Source organism: Ochotona princeps, chromosome 5 (genome assembly GCF_030435755.1).
Source record: "Ochotona princeps isolate mOchPri1 chromosome 5, mOchPri1.hap1, whole genome shotgun sequence".
Lineage (NCBI taxonomy): Eukaryota > Metazoa > Chordata > Mammalia > Lagomorpha > Ochotonidae > Ochotona > Ochotona princeps.
This window is the reverse complement of record NC_080836.1, coordinates 91,509,936-91,533,163: the sequence shown is the minus strand read 5'-3', so window position 1 is coordinate 91,533,163 and position 23,228 is coordinate 91,509,936. Positions and strand designations below refer to the sequence as shown.

The following is a 23,228-nucleotide window of genomic DNA, read 5'->3' as shown; positions in this document are numbered from 1 at the left end:
CAGACGGCGCCCGCCTCCCCGCTCCATGGGGCAGCGCCCCCGGGCACCGCCCTCGGGGGGTGGGGTGGGGAGCGGGCGAACCGGGCACCTCCTGGCACAGGGGTCCGGGGAATTTCCCAAGGCCGCCCCCTCCTGAGACAACTCCTGGGTGCCTCTCGAGGGTAAAGGGGGGCCCCGGAGGTGCAGCGGGCCCGGGGTGGGGGGGGCTCGAGACGCAGTGGGGGTGTGTGCCGGGAAGCCCTCCCTTCCCTGCGCTGCGCTGGGAGCCTGTGCTTCCGAGGGCGTGCGAGACGGGCGAGGGGGGGTGGCGCTGTCTGTACCCGTGCTAGGTCTCACACGCCCGGAAAGCGAGTGACTGTCCCGGCTTGGGGAGCTCCGCCGCCTCCCTTTTCCTCCACCCCCCCCCCCATTTGGTGTCTCAGGGCTCTACTCCACGTGACGTCATGACAGGGGTGTGGAGGCGTGTACGCTCCGGACTGGGTGGGAGCGGCTGTGGCAAGGGCACGAAGAAGGTAGGAGAGGCAAGGGGGCCACGGGAGGAAAGGAGAGAAGGTGGGGGGGGTGAGATATGTGAATCTAGCTGGGCACATGTAGGCGGGGCACCTCCACCCCAACACACACACACACACACACACACACACACACACACACACACACACACACCTGCAGGGGAGGCCAGGGACACTCCCCTGTCTTGTGAAGAAACAGATATGGGGTCCAGCAAAGAGCCTCTGGCTCTCTCTGGTCTTTGCTGTGGGGCCTTCAGCAGGTGCCTCCTGCTTAAAGAGCCAGCTGTGCCCCTTGTGCAGTGAGGTTAAGGAGACTCCAGTAGCCAGGGAGTTACTGAAGGCCCAAGTGCCCCGACTATGAGGGTAAAGCTTGCTGGGAAGCTGGGCACCCTAGGGCAGCCCTCCTGGGATGAGTGAAGGGCATCCTACAGGAGGGTTTTGAGGTCATCTTACTTTAGCCCCTTTTATTTCTCACACACACACACACACACAAAATTGAGGGATACACAAGAGGGCCACCACTGACTGAAGGTCGGACGTAGGGTACCACTGGCCTGTGCCCATGGGTGTTCTGAGTCCTACCCTGGCTCTGCTGGTTGGGGAGAAGGGCTGTAAGGTGCTCAGCCCTAGTAGAGAGTTGAGAGTCTGAGAACCAACGGATGGGGACAAGGGGATCTGGCTGGCTTCGGATTGTGGTTTTAACCTGGGTGCTAAGAGCAAATCCTAGTCTGCAGGGGCCTCAGCATTCCCCTCTGGAAAATGGGCACATGCCTGTGACACTGAGGCGGCACACACATCCCTCACTCCTCTCTTTCAGAAGAGTGTCTCTGTGGTGCCTCTGGGCTCAGAAACAAAAGGGGCCCATCCCTGGAATCGCCTATTCCCAGGGAGCTGGGGAAGAGGGGCAGGACCTTCCCTGTCCCCAGACTGTAAGGTGGGGGGAAAGGGGTGCTGCTGGCTGATGGCATAGCCCCCCCACACCCTCTTTCCTTCCCCCATCTCCACCCGGACAGCCACCGCAGCTGTCAGGAATTAAGGGCTTGAGGCTGCTGGAGGTGGGGGTGGGGCAGTGGGGGGAGAGCAGTCGGGCTGGACAGCAGGGAAACAGCCGGAGGCAGGAAGCTGCCTGCCTGCGTCAGCCGCCAGCCAGAGCCTTGGGTGACCCCAGCCACCCCGGCCCTCCCCACTCGCTTTCTCCGCTGTGCGCAAGAAAGCGGGCAACACGGAGTAGGGGTCAGACGTAGTATGTAGTTCAGGTGTGAGGATGGGGGGAGAGGCAGCCGCTGGGTCCCAGGGATGGAGAGGGCACTGACAGGCTCCCCACTGGCTTGGGGGGAAACTGAGGCTTAGCCCCCAACACCAGAAGTGGGTTCCCACTCAGGTTCAAGGGGGTCTCCTCTGCTCCCCGCCCTAGGGCTCGCTCACATGCAGGGGTTCCCACACCGGCAAGATCACATGGATGCCCTGGGGTAAGCTTGCAGTGGGAAATGCCGATTCCAGGCTCTGCACAGCTGAATCAGCCTTTCCGGAACAAGGCCTGGGAGTCTACATTTGCAGCCAGTCAGTGCAGCCCAGTGCTACTGGCACTCTGTGAAAAGCTATGGGCGTGCTGGGGTAACTGGCAGCTTCCTCCACAGGGAGGATTCTCTGCTCCTCATGTCCACTCTGATGAGATACAAAAGGGGGTCAGGAAGGGACCCCCCCAAAAGCCCAGGACGCAAGTGGTGATTCTGCACACTGGCCCTCCCTGTATTGTATGGGCCTCCGAGCACCCCAGCCTGGGACCCCTCCACCACTGGCCTCAGTCAGTGGAAGGGGAAGGGGCTGGACACAGGCATTGGATGGCATTGAGAATGAGCATCTGCAGCTGCAGTGTCAGCCCCCTAGGACTCAGGCCAGCACCAAGCCCCTATCAGCAGCCCCCAGCCCCACCCTGGTCCCGCCCTGGGCCCTGGCCTTCAGCCCAGCCCCAGCCCCCACAGCCGCTCCAGACCACAATTACAGGGGCCACTGGGGCTGAGTTGGTGGGGGCGGGGGAGGGGGACAGCAGCAAGCTTGAAAGGCAGTTTGGAGAATGGTTCCAGCTGTGGCAGCTCTGGAGGTCACAGGGGAGAGGGCCAGAGGAGACACTAGGGTGAGAACAGGTGGGACCCTCATGGCTCAGTTTTGTCCAGGCAAGATCCTGATGCTCAATGGGCGGGGGGGGGGGGTGCTTGGTGCAGAAGAGGGGGAAGGAGTCCCTGGCCAATAAGGGGGCTCCTGGCACTGCTGTGCAGGTGTTGGGATCAGCAGCCCTCAACCAGGTGAGGGCAACTGCTTGCTGCCCCAGGCTTCCCAAATGCCTGCTGCGCATTGGGTGCTTGAGAGGCAGGCCTCCTTCCCCATTTGCCTGCTTGCCGCCTGCTGTCCCTGAGGTGGTCATGCACACATCTGGATGCGTCTGTGCTCCGCCTCCATCTCCCCACTTCCACATGTCTCCTGCCACTCAGCCAGTGGGGAAGCTCAATGGCTCAGACTGTGCTTGGGGCTAAGCAGCTGGGCACAGGGAGAAGTGGTGGGGCCAGGGGTGGGGGGGACCCTGTGATTTTTTCCCACCCGCTCCCAAATAGCAGTGCCAGGGCCCAGAGCCATCATGGGCCATCAGTTTCCTGGGTTGTCATGGTCACCCCCTATACAGAAGGCGGCTCCTAGACCTCTGCAAGGCTTGACCACAGAAGCTATGCCTCCAGCATATGAGTAGCATTTTATAAGATGAACTTCACTCCCACCCTGGACCAAGAAGCTACTGGACATCCCAGACCGAGCACCAGAGAGGCTGACTGATTTGACCAAGGTCAAGCTCACAAACGAGGTTTTTCACTGCAGGCACTTCCCATGAGCTCCTTGTAGCCTGCCTGCTGGGGTAATGACCATGCCACTAGCCTCAGTTTCTCTGTCTGGCACCAGGCATCTCCCTACCCCATTTCGGCCCCACAGGACCTGGAAGTAGTGGAGATGAGTTGCTGGTATCTCTGTCTAGGCTGACCCAGAGGATCCAGAGCAGTCTGTCAGCTTGACCCAAGTTGCACAGTGGTCTCCTGGCTCCTTGGTTCCACCCTTTCCTACCCTCTGCTCACTCCTGACCCCAGATGTTAGCAGAGCCTGTGATGGGGAAGTTGGGCTCCATGCGCCCTCTGGTGGTCTCGTTGAAAAGTGCAGGTCATGGGCCCAGAGTGGTGGCCTTGCGGCTGAAGTCCTCACTTAGCACATCCAGGATCCAAAACGGGCTGCGGGTTCTAACCCTGGTGGCCCCGCTTTCCATCCAGCTCCTGCTTGTGGCATGGGAAAGCAGTCAAGGACGGCCCAAGGCCTTGGGACCTTGCACCACGTAGGAGAACCGGACGAAGCTCCTGGCTCCTGGATTTGGATGGGCTCAGCTCTGGCCGTCGTGCTGCTTGGGGAGTGAAACATCAGATGAAAGATCTTCCTCTCTGTCCCTCCTCCTCTCTGTGTATCTGACTTTCCAATTTAAAAAGTCTTAAAAAAAAAAAAAAAAAAAAGAAAAAAGTGCAGGTCACTTTGTAAAAATTTCCTCCCATAGGTGAAGAATCTAAAGGTAGGTTGGTGCTTATAAACCCTGCCTTCTAGAAGCTTCGCTTCTCTACTGTGTGACCCACAAATTCCACTTCCACTCTCCTCCTTGATGAGTTGCTGGGGCCTCCTTCGGCCTAGGGGCTCTGGGTCCAAATGGTCCATGGCCCTTCGTTGAAGCTCAGGTGTTACACTCCAAAGGAGCCAGGAGCAAGCAGGTGGAAAGCCCAGCTGCCCTGCCTTCCCCCTGCATCCTGCTGGGCACCTCCTCCCTGCCGTGATCCTTGAGGACTGTGCTAGGCCATAGGGTGGACGTAGGCTGGGAGGACGGATGGCCTGGAAGCCAGGCTTGGGGTCTGTCCTTTGAAGAGCTCTTCTCCCTCCCTGCCATATATGCCAACCCCCATCCCATTCCCTGTGCTTTGTGATTCTGGAGGCTGCTCTCCCAGTCATGCTAAGACATCATTCTGGCTCAGGGCTTGGCACATACCCAAGCTGAGCAAACCGGCATGGTTTTGTAGAAACAACTCTGCAATGAGGAGAGGAGACCAGTGTGCAAAGAGGCAGAGATTGGGCTAAATCCTCACCTTGCAAGTGCTGGCTTCCCATATGGGCGCCAATTCATGTCCCATCTCATTCAGCTCTCTGCTAACGGCCTCGGAAAGCAGTAGAGGATGAGTCAAACCTTTGGGACCCTGCACCTGTGTGGGAAATCTGGTTTTGGATCAGTTTGGCTCTGGCTGTTACAGCCATTTGGGGAGTAAACTAGTGGATAGAAGATTTTTGTCTCTCCTTCTCTGTAAATCTGATCTGTCTTTCCAATAATAAATAAATCTTTTTTAAAAAGACAGAGATTGTTGTTGGCAGGGGCGCAGTGGAGACCTGTGACATCATTTAGACCCTGGGTTCAACTGTGCCTGAATTGACACTTGACCCTGGGCCTCCTGGGTGGTTGTTCAGTTCCCTTACCCTAACCTGCCAGGTAAGTATCTCCACTAGAAGTCAGAGCTTGCCCACCAAGCTTCACGTCCTTATCTCCATGCTCATAGCCACTACCTTTATTAAGCAAACTATTATTGTGCCAATGCTGGGCTGAGTTTTTCCTCCCCATCCTCAAGGATGTCAGGTCTGTCTTATGCTCTGCATTTGTGTTTACAGACTTGTTTATTTATTTGAAAGGCAGAGGTGTAGGGAGGAAGAGGTAGAGGGAGGAAGAGACAGTGAGAGAACATCCATCTACTGATTCAGGCCCCAAATGCCCTATAAGAGCCACGTCTGAGACAGGTGGCAACCAGAAACCACAGCTCCATGTAGGTGTCTCCCATGGGTGGCATGGACTCAAGTACTTGATCTATCCTCTGCTGCTTCCCAGATACTAGCAGGAAGCTGAATCAGAAGTGGAACGGGGATGGGGGCAGTACTGGGTATATTGGGTGAAGCCACCACCATGTCAGTATCCAATTTGAGTGTCAGTTTTTGTCTGGCTGCTCCACTTCCCATCCAGCTCTCTGCTAATGTGCCTGGGAAAGCAGTGGGAGATGGCCCAGTTGTTTGGGTTCCTGCCACCCACGTGGGAGACCCAGATAAAGATCCTGACTCCCACCTGGCCCAGTGCTGGCTGTTGTGGTCATCTGGGAGAGTGAACCAGCAGATGGAAGATCTTTCTCTCTTTCTCTGAAAGCTGACTTTCAAAATAAATAAACCTTAAAAAGAAAAAGTGGAGCAGCCAGGACTCAAATTGGCCCTTTGATGTAGGATGTGAGTGTCCCAAGCAGTGATTTGAATCACTGTGACCCAAGGCCCACTCCAAGTGGTGCTTTTTCATACCTCAAAAGTAAACCCCACCCCCTCCAATCATGCTATAGAGGCAGGAAGCTGACTGTGCCATTCCTCGTCGCTTTGAGGGATTGTCCTATTTTGCCTCCCTTTGAGTGTGGGCTGACTCTGTGACCTGTTTCGACTGACAGTGGCAGTGATGCCTTGTCTCTGGAAAGCTGGAAGCCCAAACCCCCTCACAGGAACGGGAGCAGTCAGACATTCACCTCCATGTGGACAGAATGAGACCCATGGGACTCAGGTCCTGCAGCCTCCCGGGCCATCCAGCTCAGCCCAGCCCAGCCTAGCCCAGCCCAGCCCAACCCAGCCTAGGCTAAACCCTGGCCTAGCAGAACACAGCATGGGAATGACCCCAGCCCATGGGGAGCAGATGGACCAGCTGGCTGAGTTCAGACCAATTCCTGACTCAAATCATCCCTAGCATTATTATCTGGGGAATGTTTCTAAGGCAGCAGTGGATGGCCATAGCTAGGAGATACTCCCATTGTACAGGGGTGGCGGAAACTGAGGCTAGGCCAGCCCTACATTGTAAACCAAGCAGCAGCCCCAGTGTCAACTCGGAGGGGTCGAATCCAAAGCTCACTCCTTGGCCGGCTTCCCTGGGTGGGGAGGTGGTGGGTGATGGTGGTGGGGAAATTCCCCATTGCGGTTTGTGGATGCTGGCAGCAGGAGCTCTGAGTCCCAGGTCTGTGACTGTCCTCCCTGCCACCCTCCCCCTCATCCTCTCTGTGGGAAGACAGAGGCAGGAGCTTGGAGCTGTCTATGTTGCTCCACCTTTATCAGCAGCTTCCCATGAGGAACCATGAGGCTGGGGAGCCTCGGGGCAGCCTGGCCTTCTCTGTCAGTATGAACAGAAAAAAACTGCTGATCAAAAAATAAAGGCTGATCTCCACCTGCTGGAGGCCCAGGGGGAGGAGTGCTGCGCGGAGCGCACTTACCCTGAGCTGCTGGTCAACCTAAACCCATTACACAGCCCCTGGCTTCCCGCCGCCTCGCACAGAAGCTTTACAAGTACTTCAAGAAAGAGGTGAGGCAGAAGCAGGCTCTGCGCAGGGTGAAGGAGGTGCACAAGTTTGTCAACCAAGATGAGAAGGGGATCATGGTTTTGGCAGGAGACACGTTGCTCGTTGAGGTATACTGCCACCTCCCAGTTATGTGTGAGGACTGGAATCTACCTTATGTGTATATCCCCTGGAAGACAGACCTGGGTTCAGCTGCAGGTTCCAAGCACCCCACTTGAGTGATCATAGTCAAGCCCCACGAAGAATACCAGGAAGCCTACAATGAGGACCTGGAAGAGGTGCAGGCCCTGCCCTCCCCCGACTGAAGGACTTAGCAACCTGGGTACTACTGCACCTTCCTGCTGCCAGCTTGCCCTGAGCGGTGGAATCTTCCCAGGCAGCCCCACCAGCTGTGTGTGATGTAAGTGGAGCTGGTGCCCTCTCCATCAGGGCTGTTTAGTATTAAACTTAAATGGAGACAGTTCCAAGAGAGTGGGCTGGGGGAAGTAAATGCTTAGACTACAAAAGAGAAAGAAAAGAAAAACTGCTGGTGGTGGGCGAGCTGCTTCACTCCCATCCAGCTCCCTGCTAACACACCTGGGAAAGCAGCAGAGGATGGCCCATGATGGGTCTCTGCACCCATGTGGGAGACCCAGAAGAAGCTCCTGGTTCCAAGTTTTGGCCTGCTCCTGGCCTAGTCATTGTGTCCATTTGGGGACTGAACCAGTGGATGGCTCTCGCTGCCTCTCTGTAACTCTTCCCTTTCAATTAATCAATCAACAAATAAATAAATAATTTTTAAAAATCTTTTGATCCTATGTATTTGGTCGGCCCTGAAGTTTCTTTATTCTAAAGATTTATTTATTTTATTGGAAAGGTATATTTACAGAAAGAACAAGTGACAGAAAGAAAGATCTTCTGTCTACTGGTTCACTGCCCAACTAGCCACAACAGCTGGAGATGAGCTGATCCAAAGCCAGGAGCCAGGAGCTTCTTCTGGATCTCCCACACAGGTCCAGAATCCCAAAGTTCTGGGCCATCCTCTGCTGCTTTACTAGGCCACAGGCAGGGAGCTGGATGGGAAATGGAGCAGCTGGAACATGAAGCCGTGCCCACATGGAATGTTGGCACTTGCAAGGAGAGCACTTAGCCACTGAGCCATCACGCTGGGCAGGCCCTGAAGTTTTTAAGCTCCTAAACATCCAGAGAATGGCAAGTTGGAGGGTTGAGCCTTTTCCTGGGCCCCTCACTGTGCCTCTCAAGAGGAGTTGCTGGTCCTTTCCCTGCTTGCAGACCCAGGCACTCAGTGTGGACAGGACGGAGAAGGAGAACGCTAAGGGAGAGAGGCAGGGATTCCAGAAGAGCCCAGCCTGGAGGTGGTGTGAGAAGCTTGCTGACGGGTGCTAGCTCTGCCAAAGCCACCTCTCTCTCGTGTGCTGGGGCGGGGCCAGCAGGCCAAGCCCTCTCAACCCATGGGCCCAGCGCTGCTGCTTTAAATATCTTTATTGATGCTTAACTCATGCCCCTCTCCCCAACCCCGCCAGCGCCCCACCTGCTAGGGCTGGCCTTCCGGTTTCCATCTGGGGCTAAGGAGAAGGGGGCCGCCACAGTCTGACCCAGCAAGGCCCAGGATACCCTTTCAGAGTCAAGGAGTGAGGCGGGGAGGATACCCGGCTCCCCGGGTCCTGCGTGAGTGTGGGTACATCCAAGACCCAGGGCCTCATTGTTTCAAGAGGCCGGCCGCACCACGAGGACTTTTTTTTCCTTTTGGGGTCAGGGAGCGGCTTGACCGGGACAGCGCCCCCTGGCCAAGCGCAGAGGTGCGGCAGGTGCGCGGGAGGCAACTCCAGCACAGTCCGGATCAGAGGCAGAGGCTGAGTTCTTTGCGCACGCGGCAGCGGTGGCACTGCACCACGCAGCACCAGTGGAAGCGACACAGGCAGTTTTCCTCGAGCTGCACGCTCTCCTGACGGTGGCCGCGGCCGCAGCACAGCAGGTCGCAGCCGCTGAGGTCCGGGGCACTGCTGTTGCAGGCACGGCCGCGAGTGCCCGGCGAGCCGGTACGCCTGTTGGGGGCGCAGAAATCAGGCGAGTCGGCGGCGTAGAGGAGGTCGGCGCGGCCGGGTGGCTTGAGTGTGCGCACGGCGGGCAACAGGGCCTTGCCATCGTTGGTGCCCATGACTCTCGAGGCGCCATGGAAGCGCTCCAGCAGCCGCGCGCCTACCTCGCGGAACGGTGGCAGCTTCTGCCAGCAGGTGCGCAAGGCGCAGGAGCCCGACAGCCCGTGGCACTTGCACTCCGTACGCGTGTGGCTCCGCACGGCCTGCGGGGATCAGATGAGACAGAGCGAATGAAGACGCCGTAGAACTCGGCGGGGCGCAGTGGGGAGGGGGGACCGGGTTAGGGGGGCGGGGCAGGGTCATGGGGGAACAGCCATCCTGCCAGCCCGGCCTCCCCCAGACCCCAGGACCCCAGGGCGGGCTGAGCGGAGACAGAACCGCAGAACTAGCCGCCTGGGCGTCTGTGTCGGCCACCCCTCCCCAACCTTCCCGACAGATATGTGTGTCTGTCCGGATATTCGAGTGTGGGCCCCTTCCTCCCTGCCTGCCCCATTCCTCAGGTCCAAACCCTGGAGGACACAGGCTGTGGATGGGGACGTAGGGGAAGGAGGCTGGAGGTTGTCCCTAGAGCACCCAGGAACCGTGGCACAGGGTGCAAGAGAGTGCTGTAGCGAGGACAGAGCCTGCAAAGGAGGCAACTTGATCTTCAGACTAACGTGCGCTTTCTACTCCTTGGGGTGGTCCCTGCCTGCCACCTGTGCTTCTAGGGGACCCCTTCTTGCAAAGGAGGAGGGGACAGGAGGCCAGGGCTCTGGGTAGGTGACACCTGATCTGGAGTTGCCAGGCAGAATCACTCCCAGCTTTCCTGGCTTCAGTGTGACCCCCTGGTACCTGGTGACGGGGCAGGGGATGGGAGTAAGCAGCGATGGGCTCTAACCCTTTGCTCCTGTACCTGCCCGTGGGCATGTTCTAGCCTCTTTACAGGCCTCCCCCTGTCTTTGCTGTGCCAGACCCCATAGCTTAGCCCCAGTCTCCTCTCCCTGCCACCTTCCTGCCTCCCTCCCCTGCCCCGGCACAAACCCGTGCTTCAGCTGTCCTTTGTCACAGTTCCAGGGCCCCTCCCCCAGGGGCCCTCAGTCCTGTTCCCAGAGTGTCCTTGTCGTACCTTAACACTCAGCATCAAGCCCTCCCTGACCCCAAAGTGACCACTCCTTCCAGGCTGGCCACCTGCCCACGCGCCTCTGCCCCAGCTAGCCTTTGCGAACTCCGGTCCTCTGGGCCAGATTCACTAGCGTGCGCCCTCCAAGCACCATAGCCACCACCACCACCACCGCCGCCGCCCCCCTTCCCCGCCCAGCGCACTCCCCGCACGCACCAGGCGGCCCGCCTCATTGTTGTGTAGCTGCACCAGTGCGCGGATGTCCCCGCGCCCTCGCTTGTGCTGCGCGTCCATGAAGAGCCTCGATTTCTCGTCGCCGAAGTCCACATCATCGCCGCAGCCTCCCCACTCCCAGGCAGCGCTGGCGTCTGCCGGGCCCGCGGGGTTCGGGGGTCCCGGGGTGCCTGGAGGCGGCAGGCCGGAGGGTCGGGGCGGGGTCCGCCCGCGGGGAGCCTGGCAGCCACACTGCAGCAGCTCACCCATGGAGCAGGCCTGCGTGACTGCGTGACTGGCACCCGCCGCGGTAATCGCGAACACGAAGGCCGTTTCTCGGATATCTGCAGTTGCGGGGAGGGGCAGTCAGCGAGTGCTGGGGGGTGGAGGGGAGGAAGAGGATGCTGGCAGCTGGGAGGGGTGGAGAGTGCAGGGGGGCAGAAGGAAAAGGGAGGGCAGAAGGCTCCTGGATGGACAGGGAAGTGACACCCTGCCTCTCTCCAGACCAGATTTGCTCTCCTCCAGCTGCCACTTGCCGAAGAAAGCTGCCCACCCCCACCTTCACCCCCCATCCCCCCAACCCCACGCAGGTCCCAGGCGGGCGGCACACACTGACCCTGCTGCAGGATGCGCCCAAAGGCCTTGCTGTGACTGGAACAGTTCCAGCGGCGGAAGCGGAACTGGAACTGGCATTCTCGCACCCCAAGCCGGGCGCCCCGGGCTAACTCTGCCACCACTTCCGGCTCAGCCTGGCACAGCTCCGCCTGCCGCCCGGCCAGCCGCCGGGCCTTCCTGCAGATGCTGGTGGGGTCCATGACCAAGGGGCTGCCCACAGCCCTGGGAAGCAGAGAAGGGCAAGGGAGGGGTATAACTCAGCCAGGAGCTTAGAGAGAGAGGAGAGCCAGGCCAGGGCACATTCTTTGGCTAGGAGCTGGGACCTGCTTCCCCAGCCCAGCCCCCAAATGAGACTGAATCAGATTGTCCCTGTATCTCTTACTATTCCCACCCATGCCCCTCCTAACTATATTCCAGATGGAAAATTGCTACAGTAGGAGGCCTTCTGTGCATTCTTCCTTCAAAAATCCCTATGGCTGGTGTGCTGGCATATTAGGTTAAACCTATGCAAATGGGTGCCACCAATTCAAATCCTAGCCACTCCGCTTCTGTTCCAGCGCCCTGCTAAAGCACCTGGGAAAGCAGTACGAGATGGTCCAGGTGTGGGGGACCCTGCAACCATGTGGGACACCTGGAGGAAGCATCAGGCTCCTGACTTTGGATTGGCTCAGCTCCATTGCAGCCATTTGGGGAGTGAACCAGTAGATGGAAAAATCTCTCTCCCTCCTTTTCAAATAAATATGCATTTTTAAACCCCTATAGGAATTTAACAGAAGGTGAATGCAACTGGCATTAAGTAGGCCTAAGGTGAAAATCCTTTAGGTTGAGCCCAATGTAGAGATGCTAGATCACTTGGGAATGGCGTATCTTAGGAGTCCCACTCCCTCTCTGGCTCAAGCTTCTCCTGTAGCATGGCAGGGTTGTGCCTATATCTTTCTGATGAGTCCTCCCACCCTGATATAATTCCCTTGAACTTGGACAGCAGGAGAAAGGAGCTGGGGTTCAATTCCCCAAACACTGGAGGGATATAGGTAAGACCGGTCCTTCTCTGGCTCCAAGATTTGCTGAGTCAGGTCCTGTTGCAATGTCACAGATTGGCAGAGGTGGTCATTCGGTTTCCCTATACTGTACTCTTGATGGGAAAAGCAGTGAGGCATTTACAGCCAGGGGCAACCACTATCAGCAGACTGCTCAGCTCTGAGGATTGGGCTGTCCTGGAGGAGTGAGTGGGCAGGGCAACTTGAAGCTAAACTATTCCAAGCCAACCTCAGATCCCTTCTGCAGGGGACAGGAAAGATGCTGGGTGGGAGAAGGGCAGGAGAGAGAAATGTAGGGCAAGATGGCAGGTAAGTGCAAAAGGTTCAGATGGCGTCCTTCTTGGTTTTGCTTCAGCGCATATCTACCCCCACTGTCCCCATTTGTTCCACAAGAACAAGCTGCCCAGGCATGCTCTGGCTGCACAACAATGAGATGGAATGCTCTGGAATAGCAACAAAACGAATTCAGGTCTGAAGGCACAGCTCTCCACACTGGGGAGAGAGACGCTTGAAGATGTGTAGGCTCAGACACTCAAGGTCAGCTAACACACAAAGACACACACACACACAGGGTCACAGACACAGACAGACACACACACAGGGTCACAGACGCAGTGCTGGCATCACCCCCACTCAAGCAGCTATGGATCCAGACATCCTGAAGGAAAGACAGTCCAGATCTTCTTCCCAGCAGCTTTAGGGACTGCCTAGCCTCAGCCTGACCCTCTGAGAACTGATGGACAGAGCAGTGGGAAGTGGGTTTAGAGAAGGGGTTCACAATGGCCTAGGACCTTTGAGAGTTGACCTGCCTCTGTCTTTCCATCCATCCATCTCTAGGCCCCCTTCACCCACCTAGCCCACCTTGTTGTATAAAGGATTTGAGGCAGTTTCTGGCACAGCTGCACAGGTTTGGTCAACATAACCATGAACGCTGGAGCGTTAAGCCTATCTTACGCTGCAACGCTGCTTCTTCTCCCAGATCCATAGTTCTCCCCATGCTTATTATGAAAACGTGTTTGTTGTGAGACCTCTGTGTAGGAACATGAGACAACACATGTCTTTGAATGCATGAGTGAGCCACTTAGAGAGAAGACCCTCTCTCAAGTTCAGGCCCCTGTCCACCTGTCCTCTGGTGACTCCTCATTCATGTCCATGAGCAGCTGCTTTCCCACAAGGAGACAGGCAGGAGCTCCACTCTCAGCACCTGTGCACCTCAATTTTATCTGGGAGCCCGGGTATCCACCCACTCATCTCCCTCACCCTACTACTGCTGCCAAGTTTCCCAGTGCCGCCCCACTCCATCCTCTGCTAACCTCCCTACTTCCCTAAGGTTGGCTGGCCTCATCCTCCCAAGGTCACTCTGTCCCCACCCCTCTCCTCCTCTCTCCTTCTCCCTGCCACCCCCCAGAAAGCAGGGCAATGGTGGAAACCTCCTGACCTTGTCTGCTTCCCAGGAACTGGAGAGGAGTGGGCTCGTGGGGAGCAGAAAGGGCAGGTCCCTATGGGTGAGGGTATGCTGGTCCTTATGAGAGTTAAGCCTAGCCTGGGTCTGGCTTCCCAGGCTGGCTGGCTGTCTGGGAACCAGCCTTGTTTACAAAAACTGGTGGAGAGAAGGGATGGGCAATGGTAGCAGCGAGGATCCCAAGGGAGTAGCCAACCCGCCTGGCCTCTTGTCCTTGCTCCCATCCTAACTACATGGAAACAAAACTGTAGCAGGGGAGTGGCTGAGGCGGCTGGGGAAGGGAGGCATGCAGCCTCTCTTTGGGGCCCTGGTGTCCATGGGCTCTGAGTGAGCTGAGCCACTCCAGGGCAGCTTTCCTGTTGGGCCTTCAGAAAACCCAGATGTTTGCACAAAAGGTTCACCCACCTGCTCTAGAGCTAACCTCAAGGAATAACCCCTGTGTCTCCCCTCACCCTGCCCCCCTGGCCTGACCTCTACTTTCCTTCCTTCCTTTCTGCTCCTTTAGGGAATCAGCTCCTGGCCTGAGCTCAACAGGGTTAGAGGAGCCACGTGGGAGGAATTTGCTTGGTGGTGGTAAGGAGTGTAAGATACCTAGGGTCTCAGGTGCTAATCAGAGAGTCCTTCCCGGATAAAGTCAAGCTGAGCACAGCTCTTAAAGAATTGAGGATGCATGGGGCCACTTTGATGGCCCAATTGGCTAATCTTCCACCTGCAGGTGCCAGTGTGCAATACAGGTACCAAACCCTGGCTGCTCTACTTCCCATCCAATTCTGTTTTTAGCCTGGGAAACTTAGTAGAGAATGGACCAAAGCCTTGGGACCCTGTACCAATGTTGGAGACCTGAAAGAGGCTCCTGGCTCCTGACTCCTAGCTTCAGATTGGCAGTTTTAGCTGTTTCAGCCATTTGGGAAGTGAATCAGTGGATGTAACATCTTTCTCTCTGTCTCTCCTCTGCAAATCTGCCTTTCCAATTAAAATAAATAAATGCAAACGAGAAAGGAAAAGCCTCAGGACGGCTATTCTAACTAGCCCGGCCCACACCAAGATCTCCCTCCACTGGTCCATAGATGGTGGGACCAATATGAGGTGGCTTCAGGAACTGGCCAGTTCCTAGTGACCATGCTTGTAGACAAAACTCTGATGGCCCCACGGTTCTGGACTAACCCACATGTTGTTCTCTGGTTCAGAGACTCAAAGAGTTCAGGAGTTCATGCAGGGTGGCCCCATGGCTCATCCCCTAGGGGCCACTGTTGCGCACAGGTTAGTCAGTGAGAGGAGAGGTGACAACCCTCAGCCATTCAGTAGCGACAAGTTAGAGACAAAGGTAGTCAAAATGGAATAGCACTGGCTGGATATGGTGCATCAGGTATAGAAAGATCTCAGGTTGCTTCTTCTGCCCTTCTCCACCCTAGTGGGGCTATCTAGCTCTGAATCCATCCCTGACCACACCCCCTACACGTCTGGATGCAGAGCTATCCCCTTTGCATTTCTAAGTCACCAAGATCTTAGCCGGCATCTCTCCAAGCTCACATCAGGGTTCTCAGATCCAAGGGAGCAGGAGCACAGAATCGGAGCACCCACTGACTTGGGGCTGGAGCTGGCTTTGCCTTGGTTTGCCCTGGTATGCTGGTGAGTCCCCAGGCAGGTAGAGTCACCACGTAGCACTTGTTGAATGGACAATGAGACAGAAAGCCTTCTGCATCTCAATTTCCCAACTGGCAGGTGCAAAACATGCCCACCTGCTAGCCACTGAAACATTTTTGGTCTCCCTGGGATTCAGGCCCCCAATTCTATGCTTACTTCACATTCAGGATCCCTGCCTGTGCCACCAGCCCTGCCCAGGACCCCGAAACACCCTCTATCCCTTTCTCCTTCCCCAGCAACCACTGCAATGTGCTGTTGACCCCCCAGCATCACAGACCCTCTAGGATGTCCAGACTCCAGTCTACTGGGTCTCCTCCCTGGCCTCCCTCTTTCCCACTCCCCAACCCCCACTCTCAAGGTCCCTAACTGACCCCACCTCCCAAGAACCGGCAGAGGGAGCCCTGAGCCCTGGGGCTGTGGGTGGGGGCTGTACGGGGGTGGGGGAGGTGGGTGGCGGAGAAGGGGCAGAAAAATGCTGCCTGACGGCTGTTGAGGCTGCGGGCCTGTGCTCGCCCGCCTGTCCTGTCCTGCTCTGTCTAACTCCATAATTACTGCTCCCCCTCCCCCAGCCCCCACCCCAACCACCACATCAAAGTCAGTGATGCCCCAGCTCTGGCTCTATTAACTCCTGCCTCCCCACTGCCCACCAGCCCTCATCCCACCCCCACCTCTCCCCTACTCCATCCTATCACCTTCCCTGTGCCCCTTGTCACTCTTCTTGACACATGTCGCAACTGTTCCAAAGGACTTCCCAATGGTAGGGCCTCAGGAGGCAAAGCAATCGATAGCATGGTTGTCCACTGGACACCTGGAGGACATTTGTCAGATGCTTTCTAACTTCCTCCGTGGGGTGGGAGTGCCCACTCAAGCAAGGCATGGTAAATGTGGGGGAGGCCCTGGACCCTTTTGATGGGCCCCCGACCCCCACTGCACTAAAAAGCACTGCCAGTTTTCAGCTCCCAGCATTCTGATCTGAGTAGTATTGGGCAAGTCACCTCCTGTCCCTTGGACCTGGCTGTCTTCCTTGGCTCTGTGAGAATTTGGGGCCAGATGAGCTGTGATTCCTTTCTAGATCCACTATGAGGATGTAACAGCCAGCTCAGAGCTAGGGGAGCAGCTGTCTAGTGGGGAAGGTGAGGTCACACCTGGAGAGGGCTGACAGGGAACTACGGAGAGATCTCATCTCTGCAGCCTAGGGGACGCTCTCATGGTCCACAGTACCCTGGCCAGGCACCCTACTGTCAGCATGACCCGCTCCTCATTGCCTCCAGGGCTGCATTCCTCCATCTAAGTGAGCATTCTAGAGCTCCCTCCCCCCTCTCTGGGCCATGGGGAGAGGCTTCCCTGTGGCCTCCCCCCACCAGCTCCTGATTTAGGAGGGACTGTATGCCCAGGATGTATCACAGTGCCAGCACTCTGGAGGGCTCAGGGCATGCACTGGCCTGGATAGAAACAGCTTCCTTCTGCCCCTGCCATTTTCTGCTCACAGCCTCATTGTCTTCCTGCATGGGAAGCTGCCAAGCTGAGAGACCTGGGGGAGGGCTGTTGGGGGTTGGAGGGGGCAGAAGGATGGACACTCCACCCCATCCCATGCCCCTCGGACTTGGTGAGGGCCAGATCAGGGCCAGGGGCCACAGATAAAGGTGGCAACTGGCAAGTCTGGGTGTTGAGCAGCAGCTGGGGTCCCTCCCCACCCTCCTATGGGTTCAAACTGAGGTTGTCCCTGGACTCTGGGTGCTATCTGCTTTCCACAGGTGAGGGGCAAAAGGCAAACTGGGTTGGATGAGGGAAGGGATCTGGGGCTGTTCTTCCAGTGGAACAAGGGGCAGGGTTAGTTTTCTTCCTTGGAAATCTAAAACAGAGAAGAAGGAAGAGAGGAGAAGGGAGAGGGACTTGTCTGTTCTAGGATAATGAGTTCTTTTCTATGTCCCCAATGGAGATCAAGATGGGTCAGACACTGGGAAGGACTTCCTAGGGGAGTGGTGGGGAGCTGGAGGCTGGGAAGTCATGGCTTCTGGCTCTGTGTGCTTCCCTCTCCAGACAGGACTGTGAGGGCCCTATCGCAGGCTGTATGGCCTAGAGGCAGGGGACCCCATGACCTCCAGAGAGCCTGGCCAGGCTGCTGGAATCTGGAATCCTGTGATGCACAAAGATACAGTCACAGATGGGAGAGGCACTGACTGCAGGGGAGGGGAGGGGAATGGGGGGTGGGGTCGGGCAGAAAGGTGGGAGACCCTCCATGGGTGGGATGGGTAGGGGGATCCTTTCCTTATCAGGTCAGGGTCTGTCAGACAACTGAGTGTTCCTAGGCCCATGGAGGGCGACAAAAGGGGGCAAGTGAAATAGGAGTGGAAGCAAAGATCAAGGAATGAAGTGTCAAAAATAGCCACAGGCAAGCGAGAGGCCAGAGCAGGTGGGAGAGGCAAGACACATCTGAGTAAGGCGGTCAGCAGGCACCTTATCGCCCCAGCCGCTCTCTCTTCACCCTGCCAGCCCTGCAGCTGTGGCCATGAAGGTCTCTGTGTTCTCCCACACCTGCCCACCTCCCCTCCTCCCCCTACTCCCCCTACTCCTGGCTTCCCAGCTTCAGGGTCAGCCTCCAAGGGTCCAGGTCACTCTACTCCCCCACCCTCAGACTCCCTGCCTGGCATGGTTCCCATCCAGCCCCTCTGAAGAAAGGGACAGCCCCCAACCCCCAGGCAGACACAAGCTCCAAACAGGTAAGTCAGCCAGCTCCAAGCCACCCCACACCCCCCATCTCCACCACTTATCGTGTGTCTCAGGACCTCAGCCCCAAAAGCTCTGCTGGGAGGAGACAAGGGTTAGTTAGGTGAAGTGACTCCTTGCCTGGTTGCCCAGAACAAGGCATGCTGTGAGAGTGCAGAGACAGCAAAGAAATGGGGACACAGAGACAGGTCCATGGAGGAAGTGGCATCTTGACTGTAAGAATGATAACCAGGTGGACAGATGGAAAGAGGACAGACTGACCTCAGGCTCTCAGAGAGGACCAAGTTAGGAAAAAGGTGTGTTGGGGGGGGGACCAAGAGATCCCTTTACAAGGTCATGTTGGAACCCTGGATTTTTACATTGAAATTTTTATTAAAAAAAAAAAGATTCATTTGAAAGGCAGAGTTAGAGAGATCTTCCATCTGTTGGTTCACTACCCAGATGGCCACAAAGGCTAGGGCTGAACCAGGATGAAACCAGGAGCCAGGAGCTTCTTCCAGGTCTCTCACGTAGGTGCAGAGGCCCAATGATTTGGACTGTCTTCCACTGCTCTCCTAGGCACGTTAGCAAGAAGTTGAATCAAGTGGAGAAGCCAGGACTCAAACTGGCAGCCATATGGCATGCCGGTATTGCAGGCAGCAGCTTAACCCATTATACCACAATGCTGGCCCCTAAATTTATAAATGCATTTCCACCCCTGGGAAGCCTGGCCAAAAGAAGCTGGACCATGAAGACTACTTCCTAGTGTCTGGTCATGTTGTAAACGTCCTCTCCCAATCCTCCCAGCAGTAGGCCTGCCACGGAGGAAAAATAATTGTTTGAGACAAGGTGTGTGGAGACAGGGAAGGGAAGTGACTTGCCTAAGGTCTCAGATTTAATGGTGCACATCAGAGCTCAGATCTGCCTGTCAGAGCTGCTGCACCATTCTAGGGAGCCAGAGGGAAAGGACGCATGCCCCCTAGCCAGGACCAGGGTTGACCTCCAATTGCCCCTTTCCTGACATCCGCCCAAGGATGGCTTTGCCACCCCAGGGATAGTGGCCAGCAGCTAGCTCCCTGTGTGGGCATCTCACTCCTAGGCCGCCTGCCCCACCCCTCCTTCCAAACCCGGGGATAGAAGAGGAGGGGAGTGGAGGGTAGGAATCCAGCCAATGACGTGGCGCTATGCAAATAGACAGGCCCCTGCCTCCTTTGGATTGGCTAAGTCAGCCGCGTTGGTGGCCAAGTCCGGCCTTGCGCCGCTCCGAGCTATTCCGGGCGGGCGGGTGTTGGCGGCAGCGCAGGGGGAGCGTCGGCGGGATCGGGCTCCCGGAGGAGCGGGCAGTGCCTGCCGCCAGGGCACCCACGCCCGCCGCCGGGCCCCGGGCACCCACGCCCGCCGCTCGGATGTCAGCCTGAGCTAGCTCCAGGTGCGCAGGTCCGCTTGCATCCCTGAGCCGGCCTGCCCCTTGGTCCTCACATCTCCCAGGGGTGCCCGCACGTTTCGTTGGGCATCCGGCACCCCGCGCCATCCAAGAGCTCCGCGTCTGCAAGGGTCCTGCGCCTGGGTCACGAGGAAGTTGAAAAAGCCAGGCCCCGACTCAGTTTCCCCTTTCTCGCCACCACCCACTCTGCAGGGAACCCCGAGAAGGCGGCTGTTTTGTGGCTTCCCACCTTGCTGTCTTTCTCCCCCAAATCCATTCCCCTCCTGCGCCCCATCCCGGGGTCCTCTTTGTCGTCCGCTCCTTCCTGGGCACATCTGACCAAGGATCTTCTCCCTGCTTCCCTGCTGGCCGGGTTGTCTACCCACCGCCAATCCCCTGGTGAGCTGGCTTGAGCGAAGAATTGGTGGGGGGCCGGAGGAGAGGGGACACACCGGAGGAGGACACTCAAGAACAAGTGGACCGTCTAAAGTGGCACCTAGGAAGACTTCCCTTAGTAAAGGCCAGGGGGAGAACCCCCCGCGCTTCCCTCCCAACATCCCCTGGCCAAGCTGCCCCGCGGATGTGGGTGTGCCGCCTGCAGGTAGAGCGCTCTGGGGCTAGCGGAGCGCGGCGCGCGGCTCCCCCGAAGCGGCCCGGGACATACTCACCACCACAGTCCGCCGACGTGCGCCGGACACAGCAGCAGCAGCAGCAGCAACCCGAGTCGGGAGGGCGCGGGCGGCAGCATCGTGACCGCTCCACCGCCGGCGGGCGCGGGCAGGGGGCAAGGCTGCGGGCGGACCGGTGCGCGCGAGGCCCCGGGCGTCAGCGCGAGCGTGGCAACCCAGGCGGTGGCTGGGAGGTGATGGCTCCGGCGGCGGTGGTGGCTGCGGCAGCGGCGGCAGCGGCAGCGGGGGGGCCCATCCCGGGCGAGGAGGGCGCGGCGGAGGCGGAGAGCGGACGGGGCAGCCAGCGAGTGCCTGTGTCTCCCGCCGAGCTCGCTCGGGAGAAGAAATCAAAGCCGGGGGCGGTGGTGGGAGGGGAGCAGGGCCGGGGGCGGGGGGGTAGGGCAGGGGAGTTGTGGAGGGGGGTGGCAGTTGCGACAGTCAGGCGGCGGGACTCTGGGGAGGGAACCGTGCGCCCCGGGGCGGCAGGCGTGGAGGGGCGGGCGCGGGGTGCCGGGGCGGGCGCGGGGTGCCGGGGCGGGGCCCCCAGTGCGCGCTGCTGCCTTCGGGACGCGCCTGCCTTGCCTCGCCCCCTCACCTCGCCTCTCCCGGACTACCGCCCCCTGGTCTTGGGGAATCCGGGGCAAGGAGGGGCGGGGAAGAGGAGAGGTGGGTGGGGTGGAATGGGGTGTTGGGGGGAGGAAGAGGAGCTGAGGAATGGGGGCCGGGCTGGAAGGAAGACGTTTGACAGGTTTGTTGACTGTAAAGAGAGAAAACTTCCCAGGAATGAGGGAGTTTAGGGGGGTAGGGTGGGGTGGGGGTAATGGTGCGCTAGGAGATGCAAGCGTGGAGGGTGGGGGACGGCCTGGGGTGCTCCGCGGGAGGGTGTCGGACCCTGGAGGGCCGCCTCCACGCTGCCCACAACGTGGCCTGGAAAGAAGGGAGGACACCCTTGGCTTCAGCTCCCCAGTCGTCCCACCTCCTCAAGCCCAAGATCGCGGGGGCGGTGTGCGTGGGGGCGGGAGATGAGACCACGAGAGGAGCCGGTGGAGCTGGGGCGGGGGGGGGGGGCTGCGCTCCAGCGCGCGCATGTGTGAGCTGGCTCTACCTGCGGTGAAGCGGGGTCAGAGCTCGCTGCAGCCAGCAGGGCCTCGCGTGTGCGCGGGTTCCTCCCCCAGCTTGGTCTGGCCAGAAGGGGTGGGTGAGCCAGCTGCAGGTGAGATGGCATTTTATCTGATTCTCTAAGGCCACAAAAATGTCTTTGATGCCCTGGCCCCCTCCCCGTGGGGGCAGGGGGAGGACATCAAAGGCCCCCGTGGGGAGGAAGGACAGCTTCATTCATCACGCCCAGCACTGGCAGCTCCTCCGGCCCAGGGCAGATGCCCCCCTCCCCGCCGTCGTGCCCCAGAAGTGCCGAGGGACAGGTGGTGTGGGACATTCCAAACCAGGGGCCCCCATCTCCCTTCTCTCACCATCTGGAGCTGCCAGAACTCTTTTAAGACTCTTCTGGGGTCCAACAGGGGAGTAGCTGGAGGACCTACATTCACGTGGCAGAAACTTAAAGCACCCTAAGAAAAGCTATTGACCACTGGCGGGGGTGGGGGGTGTGCATCTGGAAGTGAGGCCTGAGGCCACTGTTAGAAAACACAGACCCCCCCCCCCCCGTGAATGGGGAAAGACAAAACCTTGAGGGACTCCCCCTCTCTGAGAGTGGGGACAAGTGGATTCATATGAAACTGGGGTTGTCCCCCCTACAGAGGAGACCACCAAAGAGTACAGATACCTGCCCCCAACGCCACCCCTCCCACTGACCCCTGGGAAGTAACAGCTCTTCTAGGACAGATGAGCAACCAGGGAAGAGAGGAGAAACGGGAAGAATTGGCCCAAGCCCTAGGTTTTGTGGCAGCCCCACCCCGGGGCCCTGGTGTCGGGGCAATGTCAGCTCATTCTTTGAACTGAGTACAGAGAGTTCTGCTGGAGGAGCTGAGGCACTCCAGAGAAGAGGAAGGGGTGTGGAGGAGGGGGGGAGCTGAGGGAGACAAGGAGGGGGCCTGCTCCCCTGGGGCTGCCTCCTTCCGGTGGAGCCTGCTGCAGCATCCCCAAACCACGCACAGCTCCCCGCACAAGTGACTCTCTGTGCCAGAGCAGTGACGACAGCCAGGTTGGGCAGGCACATAGCGAGGCCAGATGGTGACAAAACGGGCAGCTCCAGGGCTCCGGGGTTCCTGGAGGCTGCAGGTGGCCAATGACCACCCCCCTGGGAGCCACTTGCCTGGGTTCTGAACCCCCTTCCCCCTCACGCCCCCACCCTGCTACTGTTATTACAGAGTATGAAACCTTCTCCCTATCCTGCATTCTTCTCTGAGGCAAGAATTTTAATGTATTTGTCTTTGTCATCAGGGGACCCAGACTCCGGGACCGCCCTGCCTCTGCCTGAGCAGGGAGCGCCCCAAATCTAGTCCCCTCTGCCTCCAGACCCCCAGCATCTCTCCATTAGCACCCCTCCCCCTTGCCCTAGCCCTACCCCTCGCCTCCGCCTCCACCGCCCCCTCTCCGTGGGGTGGATAAAAATGATGTTATTGAAACAACAGAATTGGGAGCAGTGGCAGGGAGCAGGGATCAGTTCAGGAAACTGGGGCGTTTGCCAAGAGGCTTGCTCCCCCGCAGGCGGCCTTTCTGCCCCCACCCCCCCACCTTGCCTACAAACACACAGAGCTCGCCCCACCCCTCGTGCAGTGCTGACTCGCTAGATGCTGTGGGAGCAGCTTCAGCCTTGTCCCAAGCCCTGGCCTTCTTTGCAGGGTGCTTGTCTTGCAGGGGCCTCGGGCCAGGAGAGGGGTGTGGCAGGCAGGCTGGGCTTCCAGCCTGGACCCCCTACCCACTCCCCTTTGCGTGCCTCACATAGTGGTCGCCTGGCATCTGGGCAGAGCCAGGACAGTGGTTTTCTATCTTTATGCCCCCAAATGGCCAGGAGATGAGCTGTGAGGTTTCCACTCACCACCCACTACTGTCTTAAAAGCAAAGCTGGGCACTGGAAGATGCAGAGAACATTTGCACAACCCCTTTCCCCACACTCCCTCCCCGCTCCATGTACACAGCCCCCTCCCCCACACTCCCTCCTCCCACCCACTCCACAGACAACACAACGTCTGGGCACAGACTCACAGATGACCCATGCCAGACCCCCTCCCCTGCCTTAGATGATGCCATGTAACTTGCATTCAGTGCTACAGGCAGACACACAGGTGAGTTGGCTGGGGGGCTGAGATTGGCGCCTGTCTTGTCCACCCCATGTGTATGTACACGAGTGTGTGTGCATGCACACACA

At 58.2% G+C, this 23,228-nt stretch overlaps 1 protein-coding gene and 1 pseudogene across 1 annotated transcript; one reads left to right on the top strand and one right to left on the bottom strand.

The window, feature by feature from the left end:
* Positions 1–443: 443 nt before the first annotated feature.
* LOC101529998 (H/ACA ribonucleoprotein complex subunit 2-like) lies at positions 444–7,242 on the top strand (annotated as a pseudogene).
* A 1,229-nt stretch (positions 7,243–8,471) lies between these two features.
* On the bottom strand, positions 8,472–20,231 carry WNT6 (Wnt family member 6). Its single transcript, XM_004576823.2, has 4 exons — positions 19,904–20,231; positions 10,965–11,185; positions 10,352–10,692; positions 8,472–9,239 (listed from the first exon to the last, which is right to left on the bottom strand). Exons 1-4 carry the CDS (start codon positions 19,981–19,983, stop codon positions 8,778–8,780), a joined length of 1,104 nt encoding a protein of 367 aa, XP_004576880.2. The 5' UTR covers positions 19,984–20,231; the 3' UTR covers positions 8,472–8,777.
* Between the last annotated feature and the right edge of the window lie 2,997 nt (positions 20,232–23,228).